This window comes from Schistocerca nitens, chromosome 1 (assembly GCF_023898315.1).
Source record: "Schistocerca nitens isolate TAMUIC-IGC-003100 chromosome 1, iqSchNite1.1, whole genome shotgun sequence".
NCBI lineage: Eukaryota > Metazoa > Arthropoda > Insecta > Orthoptera > Acrididae > Schistocerca > Schistocerca nitens.
In genome coordinates this window covers 443,675,890-443,698,785 of record NC_064614.1, presented here as the reverse complement: position 1 = coordinate 443,698,785, position 22,896 = coordinate 443,675,890, and the positions used below count along the sequence as shown (strand labels likewise).

At 45.9% G+C, this 22,896-nt stretch overlaps 1 protein-coding gene across 4 annotated transcripts in view; it reads right to left on the bottom strand.

Moving 5' to 3' along the window:
* The window catches only part of LOC126251517 (protein outspread), a 794,443-nt gene extending 774,321 nt beyond the window's left edge, over positions 1–20,122 (bottom strand). For all 4 annotated transcript variants that reach the window (XM_049952001.1, XM_049952029.1, XM_049952011.1 and 1 more), the window contains exon 1: positions 19,619–20,122. In XM_049952001.1, coding sequence (XP_049807958.1) covers positions 19,619–19,744 — 126 coding nt within the window. In that variant the 5' untranslated portion in view covers positions 19,745–20,122. The remainder of the gene's footprint in view (positions 1–19,618) is intronic.
* Between the last annotated feature and the right edge of the window lie 2,774 nt (positions 20,123–22,896).

Below are 22,896 nucleotides of genomic sequence, written 5' to 3'. Positions count from 1 at the left end.
GAGAACTGCTGAGGTGTGTGCTGCTGCATTGTCGTGATCGAAAAGGACTTTTTTACGGTCCAATCGCCGGCGTATTTCTTGCTCCTCGGTTTTCAAACAGTCCAATAACGATTAATAATACGCACCTGTAATAGTTTACCCTTTTGCAGATAATCGATGAGGATTATCCCTTGCGAATCCCAGAAGACAGTCGCCATAACCTTTTTTGGTGCAGATTCTCCCTTGGTAACCTATTGTTTAGATTGTTGTTTGGTCTCAGGAGTATAGTAATGTATACATGTTTCATCCACAGTGACGAAACGACGCTTAAAGTCCTGCAGATTCTTCCTGATCGGCTGCAAACCATCCATGCAACACTTAACACGATTCCATTTTTGGTCAGGGGTGAGCAATCGCGGAACCCATCTTGCAGATAGCTTTCTCATGTCCGAATGTTTATGCAAAATATTATGTACCCGTTCTTTCGAGATGCCCACAGCACTAGCAATCTCACGCACCATCACTGTATCATGGATTTTATCAAAGATTTCTGGAGTCATCACCTCCACAGGGCGTCCAGAACGTTCCTCATCAGTTGTGCCCATATGGCCACTCCGAAAATTTTCAAACCACTTATAAACTGTTCTAATCGAAGGTGAAGTCACCATAATGTTTATCAAGCTTCTCTTTAGTCTTCTGAGGCGTTTTGCCTTTCATAAAGTAATGTTTAATCACCACACGAATCCTTTTTCGTCCATTTCTCACAACCACTCTACTTCCTTGATTCATACGAATGCCAAATACAAAGAAACAGACCAATATGGCTGAAACTTGGTGTGCGTTCTTTCCAAAGATGTTACTAGCTAAACTTGACCTCGATACGCGCCGGTGGTGCCATCTCTAGGACTTTGTACGGACTTTTCAAACGCCCCTCCTATAAGCGATATAGATTATGCCACGAGTTACAACTTTTCATGCAACCACCTGACTACGTTCTTCTTCTATTTTTTAGCACTGATAATGGTTAGTCACTAGACGACATCTAGATCTGCTTTAATAAAGCTTGAAAGGAAAGGACGACTGATTGCTGTGCTCCATCATTTTGAAAAATATCGGTTTTCTGATCGTCAGCTGTTTTACATGAATAGTTTCTGGGAATCAGCTGATCCTGTTTCCGATTTAATTGTCACAATGGCCTTTTTCTCATCAATTAGATGCACGAGGCGAATGACTTTTTGCTTACTCTAAAATTTCTTCTTTTTATGTAAACAGAAGGGGGAGGGGGTAGAAAGTAAAGGAAAGAGAAGGAACTAATGATGTCAGCTGCATCGAGACTTTGTGCGGAATCAGCGGCGACGGGTGAGAATGTGTGACGGACCGGGGCTCGAACCCAGGATCGCCGGCTAACTAGGTAGTTGCACTAACCACAGCGCCACCCGGACTCGTTTATCGCAAATGCACGAACTATCTCAGCAAGTTTCCCGGCCGAGTCACATTCCCACCTGTCGCTACCTATACTCAAGTCTCCAAAAAATGTCTCTGAGCACTATGGGACTCAACTGCTGCTGTCATAAGTCCCCTAGAACTTAGAACTAGTTAAACCTAACTAACCTAAGGACATCACACACATCCATGCCCGAGGCAGGATTCGAACCTGCGACCGTAGCGGTCTCGCGGTTCCGGACTGCACGCCTAGAACCGCGAGACCACCGCGGCCGGCATACTCAGTCTCCCTCCATGTCCTTTGTCTTCCCAAATTTTAGATTCCCGCTGGACGTCGAACGTGATCGTGCATTCCCACAGAACGTGGTGGATTCATAGCCCATCGAGACGACTCAATTCTGTGAATGCATTCATGTAATTTCTTGTTCTCCGCTGCACAGTAAATCACCATCCGGCCCAGTTGACTTTTTAAAACGAAGTAGGAATCTGACAAATAAAACAGTTTCAAGAACGGTTGAGCTGTTACATGGGAGCAGATTCTGATTATGGAACAGGAAATTCGATAGTTAGGACCACATTTTCTGAATCGATAACTCTTAGTGTTTACATGAGCCACGAGAAACAATGGCGGGAAATCAGTTAACAAAAACTTAACTTGGGGGTCCAATGCAAAATTAGTGCTTCTCAAGGTCTTGTTTTGTTTCTCCACCTTATTCCGGTTTGGTAGGTAGTTGAAATATAGAGAACAGAGCAGGCAGCAGAATGTGAAAAACTGCAACGGGTCAACATATACGAATATCAGTAGAAAGATTTATCATTCTTCCAAATACACAGGGCATCCCCACTATCGTTAAACCTCTTGATATTTCTTATGCACTTATGAGTATCGAGAACAGGCGAACATTCTGCAATATGAGCTACACTTTTAGCTTTTTTCATTTACATAGACACCCTAGCATCTATAATCTTTTGAAATGGGTGACTTATTTAATTGCATTCTAAAACTTGTAAAATCAGTAGAGAGATAAATGCATGTTAATTATCGCCGCGTAACTATTAGAGGAAAATAATTACCCCAATTTTTTTCTAAATGTAAGGGGCAATCATCCCTCGAGTATCCGTGCACGTTTGCTGGGTTATTTAAGCGAAAACTTTCAACGAAACTCTTCATAGCTCAAACAAGGAAAACTCCAGAATCGTTATTTTATAACTACATATCGATTTGAATCACAGAGTGATCATCTTCAGTACAAAACTAAACCCAGTGGAATCAAACAATCACGCACTAATTATAATTTTAAACGTAGGTGTTCATAGTGAAGAACATGACAACTACCAGGTAAGATTCAAGACTGAATAATAAAGAAACTGTTTCGAATGTTTACGACCAGTGCTGGAGTTTTCCGTGTTTGCAAAACTTGTGTGGTCGTGGTGTACAAATTTCCTAACGGAACGCAATCTCATTCGGAGTTCCAGCATTACCCACCTAAACACACCAGTACTGTAAGGCTTTAAAAAAAAAAACCTGCACAAACATTTTCGGGTATTAACTCTCCAACAACGTGCCACCCCATTTCGCTCACTACCGCTTGTTGACAATCTTGAACGACGGAAATGGGGGAGTTTCTGTCGTTTACTCTTGAGGCGCGTTTGGCTCTGTAGCTAAGTAGTTAGCACGGCTCACTGCCATGAGAAGGACCCATGATCGATTCCCGGTACAGCCTGAGATTTTTCTTTGCTGGAAGGATTGGTATGGGATGCACTGTCCCGCGAGGCCAACTGAGCAGCTACTCGGCCGATTAGTGGCGGTTCTAAGGTCAAGAGATCCAACAACGACCGGGAGAGCAGTGTGCTGACCAAATGTCATTCCATACCGCACCCGGTGACCGTGTTAGCAGAGGATGGAACGGCGGTCGATCACGTCCAGTCGGCCCGTCTAGAACCAGAACGCGGAAGTTCACCTTTTCACTTCCACTTGAGGCAGAGCTTGATAACGAATTTTATTAATATATGTGATGGCAATGAATCGTATGTACTATAACTCTGAGTGTTGCCGAACAGTCCGAATTAGACAATATGTGGTCAAAAGCATCCGGACACCTGGCTGAAAATGACAAGTTCGTGGCGCCCTCCATCGGTAATGCTGGAATTCTATATGGTGTTGGCCCACCCTCAGCCTCGATGTCAGCTTCCACTCTCACAGGCATACGTTCCAACAGGTGCTGGAAGGTTTCTTGGGGAATGGCACCCCATTCTTCACGGAGTACTGCACTGAGGGGAGGTATCGATGCCGATCGGTGAGTCCTGGCACGAAGTCGGCGTTCCAAAACATCCCCAAGGTGTTCTATAGGACTCCGTGCAGGCCAGTCCGTTACAGGGATGTTATTGCCCTGTAACCACTCCTCCACAGGCCGTGCATTATGAACAGATGCTCGATCGTGTTGAAAGATGCAATCACCATCCCCGAATTGTTCTTCAACAGTGGTAAGTAAAAAGGTGCTTAAAACATCAATGTAGGCCTGTGCTGTGATAGTGCACGCTGGCAGACGACGTTCATGGGGCATTCGCCATACCCAAACCCTGGCATCGGATCGCCACATTCGTCACTGTGCCCAATATTTTTCCACTGTTCAATCGTCCAATGTCTACTCTCCTTACGCCACGTGAGGCGTCGTTTGTCATTTATCGGCATGATGTGTGGCTTATGAGCAGCCCATCGACCATGACATCCACACGAGGTTGGCCTATACTTGTGCTGTACGTGTCCCTTCACGTTTCCACCTCACTATCAAACCGGAACAGTGGACGTAGGGATGTATAGGAGTGTTCAAGTCAACCTTCGGGTTGATGACAGTTCCACTAGTATTTATTTATTACTTGTTATAGCCCACTTGGTGCCAGCTGATTTTCTCTTTCGGTGAAGTATACATTTCAGTCTATCATTCATGAAATATGTTCCCAGTAAGTGACGATGACTACTGACCATGATGTGAATTATAATAGTGGGATTAGCAATACGGTTGTATTCTAAATGTAAGCTCTATTAGGTCACCTACTTTCCTTTGACTCAAACCCAAAAGTCCCCACCTCCCCTTCCGCAAACACAACAGCTACTGAGATGCGCCGAGCACTGAACGAAGCGGCGGGGACGACGTAATACTCGTACAAGGTTTACACTGAGTTCACAAAAGTCACGGGATGCCTCCTAATACCGTTCAAAAATGGTTCAAATGGCTCTGAGCACTATGGGACTTAACAAATGTGGTCATCAGTATCCTAGAACTTAGAACTACTTAAACCTAACTAACCTAAGGACATCACACACATCCATGCCCGAGGCAGGATTCGAACCTGCGACCGTAGCAGTCGCGCGGTTCCGGACTGAGCGCCTAGAACTCCTAATACCGTGCTGGACCTCGTTTTGCGCGGCGTAGCACAGCAACTCGGCGTATCATGGACTCAATAAGTCATTGGAAGTCCCCTGCAGAAATACTGAGCCATCCTGCCTCTATAGCCGTCCGTAACTGCGAATTGGTTTCCGGTGCAGCATTTTGTGCACGAACTAACCTCTCGATTATGTCCCATAAATGCTCGAAGGGATCCACATAGGGCGATCTGGGTAGCTAAATCATTCGCTCAAATTGTCGAGAATGTTCTTCACACCAATCGTAAATAATCGCGGCCCGGTGACATGACGCAACGTTGTTTGGGAACTTCAAGTCCATGAATGACTGTAAATGGTCTCGAAGTAGCGAAAGATAACCACTTCCAGTCAATGATCGGGTCAGTTGGACCAGAGGACCCAGTCCATTCCATGTAAATACAGCCGACACCATATGGAGCCACCACCAGCTTGTACAGTTCCTCGTTGATAATTTGGTTCCATGGCTTCTTGAGATCTGCCGGCCGCTGTGACCGAGCGCTTCTAGGCGCTTCAGCCTGGAACCGCGCGACCGCTACGATCGCAAGTTCGAATCCTGCCTCGGGCATGGATGTGTCTGTGATGTCCTTAGGTAAGTTAGGTTTAAGTAGTTCTAAGTTCTAAGGGACTAATGACCTCAGATGTTAAGTCCCACAGTGCTGAGAGCATTTGAACCAGTTTGAGCTCTGCGCCACACACTAATCCTGCCATCAGCTCTTACCAACTGAAAGTGGTAATCATATGACGAGGTCACGGCTTGCCAGTCATCTACGGGCCAACCAATATAGCCACGAGCTGTTAGCAGGGGCACTCGCGCCGGTAGTCTGCTGCTACGGCGCAGTGACGCCGAATTTCGCCGCACTGTCCTAACGCATAGTTCGTCGTACGTCCCACATTGGTTTCTGCGGTCATTTCATTCAGTGTAGATTATCTGTTAGCACTGACAACTCTATGCAAATGACGCTGCTCTCAGTCGTTAAGTGTAGGACGTGGTGAGAAATTCGGTATTCTCGGAGCGCTCTTGACACTGTGGATCGCGAAATATTTAATTCCCTAACGATTTCCGAAATGGAATGTCCTGTGTGTCTAGCTCCAACTACCATTCCGCGCTCGAAGTTTCTGTATGCGAAACTACTACTGTATATGTGCATATCGCTATCCCGCGACTTGTTACCTCAGTATACAACTGCCCATTCACAGCCCAACTGATCCACCGACTCGCCCATCGACCCACCTGAGGGTCTGTGGACACGGTGACTGCTCGGCAGATCCTACCTGTCCGCACTGATGTAATGTGGGCTAGTTGGGAGAGGTTCGCTGGTCAAACCGACGTATGCGGAACGTGGAACCGACAGCAGACCCACCGCCCACACACCTCCGGAGGGATGGGGGTGGGACCCGCTGAAGTCGCCCAATGGTCCGCCTGTGTATGAGGGCCTTGCACGCTATAACGATTCCTTCAACTTGGCCAACCCCGGTACGGTTTCCCATCCTCGTGGCACCCGAGACCGACCCGGTGGCCGGCGGGACGAGGATCTCCGGCGCGGCTGGCCGCCTCCTTTTGTCCCGGCGCGTCGCGGTGCGGCGGCTGCGCAGTATGACCGCGGCCGGCAGCGCCACTGCCTTTCCCGGCTCGGCAAGAAGCGGCGGGTGCCGCTGCCGCAGCCGCGCTTTCCCACGCTCCTATTTTAAGTAAGGCAGGCAGGCAGGCAAGCGGGCGGGCCGCTTTTTGCCGGAGCGACAGTCCCTGGATGGGCACGGCACTTGCCTTCTATGACGAGCGGGTCGCGCGCGCCGCGCCGCGCCGCGCCGCGCCGCCCACGTGACAGGAAAGCCAGCCGCCAATTACCGACCGGTGACGCGACAGTCCGGGCCGCTCCGCCGCTCTTCCGAGAGCTGCCCGCGCCAGACCGCCTGGCTCCGCGGGCCGGGCTTGCTACTCGCCCCTCTGTGCGCAACACGGTGGCCACCGAGCCTTTCGTGTGTTCAGCCGAAACCAGGTCTGCCAGCTTTGTCCTAAGTAATAGGCGAATGAACCGAAACCGAAAGGATAATTCATTGATATAATGTGGTAAATGTGCTCAGCGCTACAGATTGGGAAGGGAGAAGAGCACATAACGTACTGCTCTCACTGCTCCTCCACCTCCACCACCCCCCCCCCTCCCATACACCCCCACGCTTTCTATTCCAGTCGGGGATGATGCGCGAGATGGGGTTTCAGTCTTCGATCGCTATTCTTTATTTTCAGTTACCGGTTTCGGGCTAGCTGCCCATCTTCAGATCATATATTGCAGTTACAGAGTAACTTGTCCGTACAGAACTATCGGTTCGCTGTCACTTATGACCGAAACGGGTAATTGAAAATAAAGAATAGCGATCGAAGACTCAAACGCCATATTTTATTTAATGAACGATCGCGGAATTCCCATTAAGACAATCATGTCTAGTTGATAAATGGGTGCCACTCTCCAGTATGAGCCCCAGTTTCTCTAATTTTGGGATCGTCGTCATTACGCGGGATATTCGTGATCCAAGACGATTCATCTGATTTCAAAAGACTACACACTACCTGATCAAAAGTATCAAAACATGACCACTATGGGTCTTAACATCTGAGGTCATTAGTCCCCTAGAACTTAGAACTACTTAAACCTAACTAACCTAAGGACATCACACACATCCATGCCCGAGGCAGGATTCGAACCTGCGACCGTAGCGGTCACGCGGTTCCAGACTGAAGCGCCTAGAACCGCTCGGCCACACTGGCCGGCGATCAAAAGTATCCAGACACCTATTGGAGGACATTGACTTGGGGTGTGTTCACCCTCTGCCTTTATGACTGCTTCAACTCTGCTAGAGAACTTTCAGTCTCTGAATGTCTGGTGGAATGGGAGCTCATTCTTGCTTGAGAATAGAAACGAGGGAAGTCACAAAGATATTAAATGACATTAGATGCATAGGGGCAATGATTTACTTCAATGCGGAAAGGGGAAAATTTGTGCTGGGTTAGAATTCGAGGCCGAGGTCTCCCGCTCGCTAGGCAGACGCTCAGACTACTAGGTCATCTGGGTAAGTTGACAATTCGAGTCCGACAGGAAGCGTGCCGTTGCCATGGCCACTCTGTCCACATGGCTTAGTGGTCAGACCATCAGCCTAGCGAGCAAAAGAGCCCGGTTCGAATCTCAGACTAGCACCAGTTTTCAACTTTCCCCACTGATGTGCCCGCATCTCGTGGTCGTGCGGTAGCGTTCTCGCTTCCCACGCCCGGGTTCCCGGGTTCGATTCCCGGCAGGGTCAGGGATTTTCTCTGCCTCGTGATGGCTGGGTGTTGTGTGCTGTCCTTAGGTTAGTTAGGTTTAAGTAGTTCTAAGTTCTAGGGGACTTATGACCACAGCAGTTGAGTCCCATAGTGCTCAGAGCCATTTGAACCATTTTGAACCCACTGATGTAAATCAGTGCCCACAGTGCATCTAAATGTCATTTAATTCCTTTGTGTCATGATTCAAAATGGCTGCAGGATGAAAATGGTGTCTGTTCTTTCAGAAAGAACAGACGCCACCCTATAGGAACCAGAGAATGAAGTGACATCGGACGCTGGGTTCTGAAGTGAAGTCTACGTTCTGTAACACGTCCCAAAAGTGTTCCGTTTAGTTCAAGTCGGGACTCTGAACAAGTAAGTTCATTGCAGGACTGTTGTCCACAAACCATTGATTGCCTCACAGGTGTGCTCTATGGCAAGGAACATAGTCATGCTGATACTACCACTGTCTCCAAACTGTTCCCCTACTGCACAAAGCACACAATGCTGTAAAATCTCTTCATATTCTTCCGCATTTAGCGTCATCTTAAGAGCAACACGGGTAGCACACCCTAACCGCTATAATTACCCACACACTGTAACACAACCTCCTGCATACTTCACTGTTGGCACTACACATGTTGGCAGGTCGCATTCTTCAGACATTCCTCCCACCCAAACCCTTCCATCGGGCTGCCACGGTGTATAGCACCATGATCATGATGTTTGGTTTGTGGGGCGCTCAACTGTGCGGTTATCGGCGCTCGTACAATTTCCTGGTTGATGATGAAATGATGAGGACAACACAAATACCCAGTCATCTCGAGGCAGGTGAAAATGCCTGACCCCGCCGGGAATCGAACCCGGGACCCCGTGCTCGGGAAGCGAGAACGCAACCGCGAGATCACGAGCTGCGGACCGTGTATAGCACGATTCATCATTCCAAATCATCCACTGCCCAGTGACGTCGCTCTTTAACCACCTCAAACTTCGCCTAGCGCTGACTACGGAAGGGTGTGGCTTACGAGCAGATGCTCGAGCACTGCGCCCTACTCTTTTTTAACTTCCTATGCACAGTCATTCTACTGCACTGGCAGTACTTTTGAACTCATAAGTGATTCCTTCCACTTATTTCACACAAGTTTTCACGTGCGCCCTTCGCAATGCTCTACGGTCTGTTAGTATATGAGGCCTGCCTTGTCTTCGTTTTCCTGTGATTGCTCCTGCGCGTTCCCACTTCACAACCACAACACAAACAGTCGACTTGGGTAGCTCTAGAAGGTTTTAAATGCTCCTCACAGATCTGTTACTGGGGTGACATCCCATGACTAGTCCACATTCATAGTTACTAAGCTCTCCTGACCGACCCACGCTGCGCCCTGCTGAAAATACAACACTCCCTGCCTCCTATTATGCTGTGTGGTCCCTCCTTCCTGACATGTAGCGGTCAATTCGGCATTACATATAGGTCTGATATTATAGCGCATCTTTTATACGAAAGAACATAAAAACTAAGCATTAATTTAATTTTTTTAATGGTTTTAGGGCGCAAAACTGCTACGGTCATTAGCGCCCGGTCTGTGACTTAGGAAAAGGTAAAAAAACCAAACTGGAAACCAGCAGCAATGGGAGCGAAACTCAAAAAAGTGGGGAAACTAAAAACAGAATGAAAGCTGAAAAAACCACTATAGAAGGGGGGTTGTTTGTCCCCAAAAAGAGCTTCAAATGACTGACGTCATCTCACTGGCACTAATGAACTCGAGAACGCGATCGGCCGAGCGCGTGTCATCTGCTAAAATGGAAGATATATCAGGCGACAGCTGTAGACGGGCGCGTAACGGAGTAAAATAGGGACACTCAATTAAAAGGTGTCTTACCGTCCACAGCTGAGAGCAGTGGGGACAGAGTGGGGGAGGATCGCCGCTTAAAAGATGTCGATGGCTAAAAAGACAGTGCCCTATCCGGAGTCTAGTTAAAATTACCTCCTCCCGACGACGCGTTCGGGAGGAAGAGGTCCAAGCACAGGGAAGAGCTTTCACGTCCCGCATTATGGGGAAGTGTCGACCAATGTGCGTGCCATAAAAGAACAACACGACGACATAAAACGCTCCGTAGATCGGCGAAGGGAAACGATCGAATAGTTGGCCGAAGAAGAGAGACTGCAGCCTTGGCCGCTAAATCGGCCGCCTCATTTCCACAGATACCAACGTGTCCTGGGAGCCAGAGGAACGCCACAGAGACGCCCCCCAAATGGAGCAAGCGCAGGCAGTCCTGAATCCTGTGGACCAGAGGGTGGACAGGGTAGAGAGCTTAGAGAGAGCTGAGCGAATCTGAGCAGATAACATACTGTATCCGCTTATGGCGACTGATGTATTGGACAGCCTGGAGAACAGTGTAAAGCTCCGCAGTAAAAACAGAACACTGGTCGGGAAGCCGAAATCGATTTGGGGTGTCGCCAACAATATAGGCACTCCCAACAACAACGTGTGTGTGTGTGTGTGTGTGTGTGTGTGTGTGTGTGTGTGTGTGTGTGTGTGTGTGTGTGTGTGTGTGTCAACTTCAGTATAACGCACGTGTACCATTCATACAATGATGCGAAATTGTCGCCGGCCGCGGTGGTCTCGCGGTTCTAGGCGCGCAGTCCGGAACCGTGCGACTGCTACGGTCGCAGGTTCGAATCCTGCCTCGGGCATGGATGTGTGAGATGTCCTTAGGTTAGTTAGGTTTAAGTAGTTCTAAGTTCTAGGGGACTAATGACCACAGCAGTTGAGTCCCATAATGCTCAGAGCCATTTGAAACATTTTGCGAAATTGTCAGAGAAGTTCTTCTTTGGGACGTTGTTCAATTTTCGCGTTGCTTTCACACTTTGTTCTCTCTCTGTTAATTAGTGGAGACCCTTTTTGCACTTCGTTTTGTGGTTATTGGTCCGAGTTTGTAACACCAGGTCTCGTCACCCTTAATGTGTGTCTCTGCAACTGTCGACCGCTGGCCAGAATGTGATGCATTGTAAAGTTTTATTTCCAGTCCAATAGTGTTTCAACTCTTTCGCGTTTTACATCTCAATCAAGTAGCGCGGCGTCCAGCCATTCTTTTTTTCTGGAGTCAAGGTGTACGATACAAACTAGGCACACACCTTTCTCTTCTTCAAAACTTTCTGGAGAATGTCTGGAATACATGATTTACAGATGTTGGTCCACTGCGATTTGTGACAACGGTACTCTTCGATCGCACGTCCACTATTCAACACTGCCTGTTCACAACTTACCGATAAAATGCCCATCTGTTGTTTACAGTTGTCAGTTCAAGCTGCCAACGTAGTTAGTGCGCTGACGTCGCTTGAATTCCAGGAAGGAAATCAGGCCGGGAACTTTTTGGACAGGCGGTGTACTGGGAGATCAGCCTATCCGTCGTTGATAAAACTAAGTGCCTCGAAATTTTTTAGATGCAGGTGTCAGTGTGGTACTCCGCCCTGTTGGAAAACGAAATTTCCAGCGTATTTGGTTGCAGCAGCCAGTCAGATGTAGCCAGAGCGAAGACATGAATAATGGGGTCGAGTAAGTCGCGTGGTGGTTTGGGCACCGATCTTCAGTAGGGCTGGGACGGTGTACAAATTCTCCACCGTCCATCCAGATTCAGCTGTTCTCTGATTTCCTTTAAGTGTTTTAAAGTAAATGCCAAGTAGGTCTCTGAAAATGACATGAGAAATTTCGTTGCCCTTGCTAGTCTACTCTGAACTTGTGCCGAATTAACTTTAAATCCGAATTACCCTTCCTCTACCGGTGTCATGATCTACTGGAGCAATGCATATCTAGTTGCGATACGAATTGGAAAAAAACCTCGGTTACAGTGTTGGGACAGGAGTGTGGAACGGAGGAAATGAGCTAAAAATATTTCTGACAAATTGAAACACTATTTGACTGGAAATAAAACTTAATAATGCATCACATTCTGGCCAGCGGTCGACAATCTTAACGACACACGTCAAGAAATTACGACAAATCCTGGCAGATAAGTACCAGTTTACGCAGTGGTAAGACATTGGACACGCTTTCGGGCGGATGCCGGTGCAAATCCTCGTCGAGCCATCCATATTTAGATCTTCGGTGGTTTCGCTAAACCGCTTCAGGCAAATAATGGGATGGTTCCTTTCAAAAAAACACAACGAACTTTTCCCTGTTCTCTCCCAATCCGAACCTGTACCTTGTCTCTGATGATCGTGTCGTCGTTGTCGGTACGGTAAACCCTAATCATTATTTCTTCCTTTTTTCCTAGAAATCTGTTATCAGAGGAAATATGACCACCTGTTATCTATTTGTACTGTAACTGAATGAGCAGTAAAAGTTAACAAGTTTGATTTTACACAGCCCAAGGGACAAGTAATGGTATGTTGTTCACCAACTTTACTGCATCTCAAAAGTCCAGAGACATTTTTGGTCGCGATTTAGACAGCATTCGCATGAGCAACAGGAAATTCGTACCTGAAAGTCGATGACTCTCCGACTGAGGCAAAAATATGGTTCAAATGGCTCTGAGCACTATGGGACTTAACTTCTGAGGTCATCAGTCCCCTAGAATTTAGAACTACGTAAACCTAACTAACCTAAGGACATCACATACATCCATGCCGGAGGCAGGATTCGAACCTGCGACCGTAGCGGTCGCGCGGGTCCAGACTGTAGCGCCTAGAACCGCTCGGCCACCCCGGCCGGCCTACTGAGGCAGTTTTGAATTGTTTGCAAATAACCAGCGGGAATATTTGAACAGAGTTTTACAAGACTGACAAAGAGACATTTGCTGCATGACGTGTAACTGTAACATCAACGCCTAAACGATCATCTGCTACGAATTTCTAGCAGCTTTACAGACATAATCAAATGTGTTGTGGATGAAGGTGAGTACTTTTAATTCAAAAGAAAGTTTTTCGTCTGTATTTTCTTTTTTGCAGTACAACATTCACCGAACTGTTTGAAATCAACTTGTAACAGAACCGAACGCACAGCTAAGTTCTAACGACAACAACAAAAGCCCTGACGCAGGAACAGCAAAGCAAACGAGGCCCCGAGTTTATGCTTGCAATTTCTGTTGGCACTCGGTATTCGTAAAATGTTAGCATCTCAACCGTCAGTCAAAGGATGCGGCTAAAAAGTCCCGCACATCAACGCAAACCTGTATTAAAGGAGTGACAGACAAATAAAGGTACGCCAGTCAAGCAGATTAAGAATAGCGATCGCTGGACATTGCGTATACGGCTAGCTACGCTCCCGTACTGTAATAATAGACAAGGCTTACGCATCGTAATTTGGGCGGACCCTAAGCAGTGCACGAATTACTTGCGCAGTTTAGTTTCTGAACGAAATGAAAATATCGGGAGTACAAATAGTGACACATACCTGTAATTCTTTTGATAACGGGCGCGGTACTCATTAACGTGCTGTGACATTTATGTGGACTACAGATAACATTACATTTTTCTCTGTGTAGATCCAAAACTAAATTTGTTAACAGAGGCTTTCAAATCGTAACAATTGTTATGGTTTTATGACATACGTACTTCGGAAATCTCTCTCTGTTTAATAATTCAAAAACGAAAGATTCTCGATTCTATGTTAAAATAGGTTTTTTCCTTGCTTTTCTTAGAGGAATCCGCGCGTCAAGTTTGTAAAACTATTTCTCGTGTACTGTGTGTTCCACTAGACGGTCTGTTTCGTGAGACTGATATGCGAGTTCTGTGGTGCAGGACTCCTGATATTTCCACGCAGAAGGGCAAACTTGTCAGTTCTCTCAACCTAATCAGTTTCTGAATTGTTGTACACAGTTGCTTTCTTGTGGATCAATTTACTTAGGAAAAGCTGAAACCGAATCAGGAATTATTTTCTTTTTTCGAGGTACACCCGTAAATTAGCTTCTGCATCTATCATTATGTGGCACATGAGTGAGCGTAAGTCAGAAAACTAGATCATGATCCATTCTTACACCCGTTTTTATTGTTTTTTGCCAAATTTGACCGACTGTGAGAGACCTCTTTAATGAAAGACCGCCAACTGGAGTGTAATTTTGCCACGTCCCGAGAGCAACACCTTGCATGTTTTTGATACAGATCTCCAGAGTACGAAGCTCGCGGTGATTACAATGGATAAAGTAGGAACCACGTACTGAGCATTAAAACCGAACCCATAAAAACAGTATTTGACCAGCTGAAAAAGTGCTGTATTGTTCCGGCCTTCTTAAACAGTTAATAAGCAGGGTGGCCGTTCCAGGGCAGCAGCACTGAACACAATTCCTACAGTTTGCTTTACTTTGGAATAAGTTTTATTGTAGGCCTGTAGTAGGCGGGGATAGATCTTCAATAGAATTGCTGACCACGTTGGACGTCAGGTGTCTGTGCGAGAGGTCCAAGCAAGATGCATGATCGTTGCTCAATGGCTTACAAATTTCACTGTTGGAACACCAACCAAGTGAGCAGTTATTACCGATTACGAGGAGACACACAGGGCCATAGCACGATATATTTATCACCTGATGACATTCAGGGATTGCAACCAGTCGTTCGTTATCGAGCACCAAATTTTACCTAGACACCTGTAAATACTGACAGACATCTCCAAACTTCAGACGTTTACAGCGGAATACATGAAATGGCGTGTTTCATAATGAATTGCGGCCGGAGGCAGTCGCGGTGCATCATCTACTATTATTCACTGCAATGGGAAAACTTCATGTTCAAATGTGTGTGAAATCTTATGGGACTTAACTGCTAAGGTCATTAGTCCCTAAGCTTACACACCACTTAACGTAAATTATCCTAAGGACAAACAAACAAACACACACACACACACACACACACACACACACACACACACACACACACACACACACACACACACACACACACACGCCCACACACGCCCGAGGAAGGACTCGAACTGCGCGGATTCCTCTAAGAAAAGCAAGGAAAAAAACCTATTTTAACATACAATCGAGAATCTTTCGTTTTTGAATTATTAAACAAAGAGAGATTTCCGAAGTTCGTATGTCATAAAACCATAACAATTGTTCAAAGCATGCTTCAGTCCATGTAAGTACCCTCACAACATTTATGGTGCAGTTCAGGCTAGACAACAGCTTCTAATCAGAGATTAGTACGTGGATTGAGACTGTAGAAGACTGACTGCCTTTACGGCGTCCCAGCAAGTCTTATAGGTGCTGTATACAAGAACTTTTCTTTAAAAAGGCTGGCTCGCCCTTGCTGTAAGATGTGCCTATGTAAATAAGAGGAAACATGTGGATTTTTAGGAGTGATGGATTTACAGCGTATTTCAGTTATATTGATGGAGTTACACTGGATTAAATATTTATCAGGGCATATGGATAAGTAAACGGCTGAAAGCAAGGGGAAACTACAGCCGTAATTTTTCCCGATGACATGCAGCTTTACTGTATGATTAAATGATGATGGCGTCCTCTTGGGTAAAATATTCTGGAGGTAAAATAGTGCCCCATTCGGATCTCCGGGCGGGGACTACTGAAGAGGACGTCGTTATCAGGAGAAAGAAAACTGGCGTTCTATGGATCGGAGCGTGGAATGTCAGATCCCATAATCGGGCAGGTAGGTTAGAAAATTTAAAAAGGGAAATGGATAGGTTAAAGTTAGATATAGTGGGAATTAGTGAAATTCGGTGGCAGGAGGAACAAGACTTTTGGTCAGGTGATTACAGGGTTATAAATACAAAATCAAATAGGGGTAATGCAGGAGTAGGTTTAATAATGAATAAAAAAATAGGAGTGCGGGTTAGCTACTACAAACAGCATAGTGAACGCATTATTGTGGCCAAGATAGACACGAAGCCCATGCCTACTACAGTAGTACAAGTTTATATGCCAACTAGCTCTGCAGATGATGAAGAAATTGATGAAATGTATGACGAGATAAAAGAAATTATTCAGGTAGTGAAGGGAGACGAAAATTTAATAGTCATGGGTGACTGGAATTCGTCAGTAGGAAAAGGGAGAGAAGGAAACGTAGTAGGTGAATATGGATTGGGGGGAAGAAATGAAAGAGGAAGCCGCCTTGTAGAATTTTGCACAGAGCATAACTTAATCATAGCTAACACTTGGTTCAAGAATCATAAAAGAAGGTTGTATACCTGGAAGAATCCTGGAGATACTAATAGGTATCAGATAGATTATATAATGGTAAGACAGAGATTCAGGAACCAGGTTTTAAATTGTAAGACATTTCCAGGGGCAGATGTGGATTCTGACCACAATCTATTGGTTATGAACTGCAGATTGAAACTGAAGAAACTGCAAAAAGGTGGGAATTTAAGGAGATGGGACCTGGATAAACCGAAAGAACCAGAGGTTGTAGAGAGTTTCAGGGAGAGCATAAGGGAAGAATTGACAGGAATGGGGGAAAGAAATACAGTAGAAGAAGAATGGGTAGCTCTGAGGGATGAAGTAGTGAAGGCAGCAGAGGATCAAGTAGGTAAAAAGACGAGGGCTAGTAGAAATCCTTGGGTAACAGAAGAAATACTGAATTTAATTGATGAAAGGAGAAAATATAAAAATGCACTAAATGAAGCAGGCAAAAAGGAGTACAAACGTCTCAAAAACGAGATCGACAGGAAGTGCAAAATGGCTAAGCAGGGATGGCTAGAGGACAAATGTAAGGATGTAGAGTCTTGTCTCACTAGGGGTAAGATAGATACTGCCTACAGGAAAATTAAAGAGACCTTTGGAGAGAAGAGAACCACTTGTATGAATATCAAGAGCTCAGATGGCATCCCAGTTCTAAGCAAAGAAGGGAAGGCAGAAAGGTGGAAGGAGTATATAGAGGGTTTATACAAGGGCGACGTACTTGAGGACAATATTATGGAAATGGAAGACTATGTAGATGAAGATGAAATGGGGGATAAGATACTGTGTGAAGAGTTTGACAGAGCACTGAAAGACCTGAGTCGAAACAAGGCCCCGGGAGTAGACAACATTCCATTAGAACTACTGATGGCCTTGGGAGAGCCAGTCATGACAAAACTCTACCATCTGGTGAGCAAGATGTATGAGACAGGCGAAATACCCTCAGACTTCAAGAAGAATATAATAATTCCAATCCCAAAGAAAGCAGGTGTTGACAGATGTGAAAATTACCGAACTATCACTTTAATAAGTCACGGCTGCAAAATACTAACGCGAATTCTTTACAGACGAATGGAAAAACTGGTAGAAGCGGACCTCGGGAAAGATCAGTTTGGATTCCGTAGAAATGTTGGAACACGCGAGGCAATACTAACCTTACGACTTATCTTAGAAGAAAGATTAAGAAAAGGCAAACCTACGTTTCTAGCATTTGTAGACTTAGAGAAAGCTTTTGACAATGTTAACTGGAATACTCTCTTTCAGATTCTGAAGGTGGCAGGGGTAAAATACAGGGAGCGAAAGGCTATTTACAATTTGTACAGAAACCAGGTGGTAGTTACAAGAGTCGAGGGGCATGAAAGGGAAGCAGTGGTTGGGAAAGGAGTGAGACAGGGTTGTAGCCTCTCCCCGATGTTATTCAATCTGTATATTGAGCAAGCAGTAAAGGAAACAAAGGAAAAATTTGGAGTAGGTATTAAAATTCATGGAGAAGAAGTAAAAACTTTGCGGTTCGCCGATGACATTGTAATTCTGTCAGAGACAGCAAAGGACTTGGAAGAGCAGTTGAACGGAATGGACAGTGTAAATGGAATGTAGTCAAATTAAATCGGGTGATGCCTCGGCGACGTGGTTACCATGGTCGATGGCGGCGCAGCGTTCCTGTCTATCGTGCTTTGAAGGCGATAGATATTGATCTTTCTGGACAGTTCAATAAACAACAATTAATTGGAGGTCCAAACGTATTTCGTGGACTCCGTTTGAACTTTACATGTTATGTACAAGCCGTGTTTGGAGGTAGTACATGGCTAACACTTGCTGTAGTATGGGGCAACCATTGTGATTATGGTGGCCTTGAAGCTTTTCCAGATGCAAATATTCTTACATGGAAGACATGGAGTATAGCAGAGACAACAGGACTTTTAGCAAACGTTCCATATGGTACACTTATTCCCAGTATGCCTTTTGTTTTGAGTACTAGAAGGAAGTAGCTTGTGAAACTACTTTTGTCACATCCTGCTGCAGACAGACCCGTTCTATGTCCTTTATTTTGGTAAGAGGAGCGACCGTGTGTTAATGCTCGACTGGTAAACCTTCCGACAACACGAGTGCTTCACAGCACTGACAAGTGTTTGCATCTTGCAGAACCAGTAAGCCCCGATGTGGAGCAAAAGTCAGATCCACGAGCAGTTCGGCAGAGACCGTGAAGGAGGTGGAGTACGATCTGTTTCAAGCAGGAGCGACAAACAGAAATCTTTTACGATGGTGTACTGATCGTCAAGATGCAGCAATGTTTCCAATTTTCCAACTATATCAGTCAGAACTTTCAGTATCTGAACGCTTGGGCTTGAAGTGGTGCTGCTTTCACTGAAACAGTGGCAAGCTACCTGCTGAATCAGTAACAACAAATAGTACCAAAAGTACAAAACAGGCGAATGGTTTTCCCACTATCTAGCAGTGCAATCAAAAAACCAAATGCTTGCAGTGCAATCAAAAAACCAAATGCTTGCAGTGCAATCAAAAAACCAAATGCAAACCAGACAGTAGTGTCAGTGTTGGGGCGTTTATTATTTGTGAGAGATACAGTTCGACAGCACGACCCAGCCAGTCGGATAACGCAACAATAATTATTTATGCTCGACTGCTGATCTGAGATGGCCATCGCCTCATATTGCGCTGGAAAACCTGGAAAAATGTGTTTCTCACGTCACAGAAGTCAAGCGGTGACTCAAAGAACAAGTTTTTACATTTATTCACGAAAATGTCTTCAAGACTAAACTTTCTACATCTATGACCGTTTTTAACAATCACTCGTATCTTGCGTTACAAGCATTGTATGCTTTAGCTCTCTAAGTCCTTAAAAGAATTTGCAACAGTGTCATGGACCACCACACCTGCCGCTCTTCTGTTTATTATTATTTTTGAGATGCTAAAGTAACTACAGACAACAAGTATGATACAACGATGGACATCGCGTTACTGGTCCAGCGTTAGGAGTCTATTTCCACGGATTAAACTGTAAACGATAGTTACGATATTCGGTGATCCAAATATAAACAGTGACGACCGGCAGAAAGTGGGACATAACTCTTCTCTTTCTGACATGTAAACATTGCTTCGGAGCGGTTTACAAACGTGTCATGAACACAGCTGTTGGTTTACTTACGACAAAATGCACAGCGTTCATTTTTGTTTACGTTACGAGAAAATGCACAGCGTTCATTTAAGGTTAGTTTCTTGGTTGAAGCTCGTCCCAAATGTGGCATTTTATTTAAATAGTTGAGGATTTTGGTTCCGCAGCAATACTAAAATACTACAAATACTAGGCGTTCCGGTGTACTCACCCTGTTGCTTTCCAGAGCCTCAGCGCTGTGTTCCTCCTTCTGACGAAAGCAATTGGCACACTTGCTTTTGTTGAAAATGTTGGGAGCAAACTGTTTGCACTCAGGCCTCATGAGTGCTGTTGACATGTTGTCACACGAGTCGACACACACCGATGTATAATACAATGCTCTCAATCCTGGATCTTCGGCACTGTTTCACTTCGAACATATTTATCCACCAAATAAAACTAAAATTTATGTAGCAGAGTAGCAACGAGATCTCCCAAATGGAAATTCGATGCCTCGCTAGCAAATCGTTACTACGTCAACCGGGTTCTCACACAGTGATCGATGTAAACAACAGCAGCGCCAGACGTAAAGAGCAGCACTATCCATTATTGCACGTAGTGGCTTCCGGCCACAGCACAGGTCGTTCACATAGTCGTAGACAGTTCGATCGAATCGTTGAAAAGACGCTTGGCAGAACCGTATTTCGCAACTGAGCAAAGCGAACCTCTACCTTGCGGCCCAACTCGCGACTGACTACACAATCCGCTGCCCGCTGCGAGTAGCGTCCATGAGCCGAGCGACAGCTCCCACTAAGCCGTCTGCGCATGCGCGCGCGCCGAATAACACGCGTAGCGGTGGCAAACCGGCGCTCGGCGCGCTACCTCGTGAGCCACCGCGGCGGTAGGAGCGTCGTGGATCGCGGAGCCACTCACGTTAGCGCAACCTGCGAATAGTCACCGAACGAATTTTTGGGCTACTAAATTAATGTCTGCTTCTCGATAAGCTTCCTGCAGATGTCACGATTCCGTCTTGTCAACGCAATTCCGGAGTGTAGGTCTAATTCAAGAAGACCAACTGAACATTTCAAGGTTTGCCGATGACATTGTAATTCTGCCAGCAACGACACAGAATTTGGCCTACCTAAGGCGTTTGCTTCCTGTTCTCTGAATATTTGAACTGAACTAGAAGACACTTCGTTCATTGTAAGAACCTGAAAGAACCTTTGGTTCCTGTATGCTGAGTTTATAGTAGCTGGCCGGCCGCGGTGGCCGAGCGGTTCTAGGCGCTACAGTCTGGAACCGCGCGACCGCTACGGTCGCAGGTTCGAATCCTGCCTCGGGCATGGATGTGTGTGATGTCCTTAGGTTGGTTAGGTTTAAGTAGTTCTAAATTCTAGGGGACTGATGACCTCAGAAGTTAAGTCCCATAGTGCTCAGAGCCATGTTATAGTAGCTGTTGCCAGCAAAAACGCTACTTCGTTTCTTCGTTGGTTACGAGTAACTACGTTCGTCCAGGCCTGGAATGAGAGTGTCCAGTCTTGAAACAACTTTCCTAAATATTTCAGTCTGCATCAGTCCAAGTCCTGGTGAATCACGGATAACGTGAACCTCCTTTGTAAAATCAAGACGGCTCAGAATTATATGCTCGCTGAGTAGTTGTTTGATCCTTTGGAATCAATACAAATTATAAAATTCCACATCTCTTCCTAAACCACGCGGCCGATTTCAGCCAAACTTGGCACACACACAGGGTGACAATTACTGAACTATATGAGAAAAAAAAACATAAACTAGTTACAAACTACAGCGTGCACACACTTTATTCAACATGTAAAGGTTACTACAGATATTCGGATTTAGGTTATGACATGTTCGATACGCCTGCCATCATTGCCGATGATGTGGTGCAGACGAATAGCGAAATTCTGCATGACCCGCTGAAGTGTCGGAACATCGATTACCTCATGAATGGCTGTTTTCAGCACAATAATGTTTTTGGGGCTACTGCTGTACACCTTGTCTTTAATATAGCCCCACAAAAAGGAGTCGCATGTGTTCAGATTGGAGAATATGGCGCCCAATCGAGGCCCATCCAGTGGCCCCTGGGTACCCTAGAGCCATAATGCGGAGCCCTAAGTGCTCTTCCACAACATCAAACACTCTCCTGCTTCGATGGGGTCGAGCTCCGTCTTGCATGAATCACATTTTGTCGAAATCAGGGTCGTTTCCGATAATGGGGATGAAATCATCTTCCAAAACCACCACGTACCATTCGGTAGTCACCGTGCATCATGGAACATCGCACCTATTATTCTGTGACTGGACGTTGCACACCACACTGTCTGTCGTTGGGGGTGAAGAGACTTCTCGATCGCGAAATGCGGATTCTCGGCCCCCCAAATGCGCCAGTTTTGCTTATTGACGAGTCGATCCAAATGAAAGTGGGCTTCGTCGCTAGACCAAACCATACAGCGCATACTAATTCCCACCATGCCCCGCAGGCCAACCGTGCACTTTGAAGGTCCTAGCGCAAACCGTTCAGAAGTTATGGCGATTTTATTTCATATAGTTCAATAACTGTCACCCTGTACCATTTACTGTCTGGTAAGAATCACTGTTGGGGTAAAAACCACCAACCTATAAAAGAGGTAGGATCGTAAACGTAGCAGGGTTAATTACCTTTTAATAGGTAAATAACGAATAACTTTCGAGTAACGGATTAACTTTTAAGTTACTTTTAAAATACGTTAACGCACTCTTTGACTTCCGTTAACTTTCTTTGAGTGCGTTAATCGTTAATAAGGTACCCACAATTTATGACAAAAGTGACGTCGCGCCGTCCACGGAAGTCGTATTCTGAAAAGTTCGCGTGAAGTAGGAGTGTGGCTACGGCGGGGTGCGCGCGATTGATGTGCACAGTCGCGTGCGACTGTTGGCTGTTATTGTTATACTATGTGATCAAAAGTATCCGGACACCTGGCTGAAAATGTCTTACAAGTTCGTGACGCCCTCCATAAGCAATGCTTGGAATTCAGTATGGTGTTGGCCCACCCTTAGTCTTGATGACAGCTTCCACTTCCGCAGGCATACGTTCAATCAGATGCTGGAAGGTTTGTTGGGGAATGGCAGCCAATTCTTCTCGGAGTGCTGCACCAAGGAGAAGTGCCGATGTCGGTCGGTGAGGCCTGGCACGAAGTCAAATGGTTGAAATGGCTCTGAGCACTATGGGACTTAACATCGGAGGTCATCACTCCCCTAGAACTTAAAACTACTTAAACCTAACTAACCTAAGGACATCACACACACATCTATGCCCGAGGCAGGATTCAAACCTGCGACCGTAGAGGTCGCGCGTTCCAGACTGAAGCGCCTAGAACCGCTCGGCGCACGAAGTCGGCGTTCCAAAACTTGCCAAAGGTGTTCTATAGATTCAGGTCAGGACTCTATGCACACTAGTCCACTACAGGGTTGTTGCTGTCGTGTAACCACTCCGCCACAGGCCGTGCATTA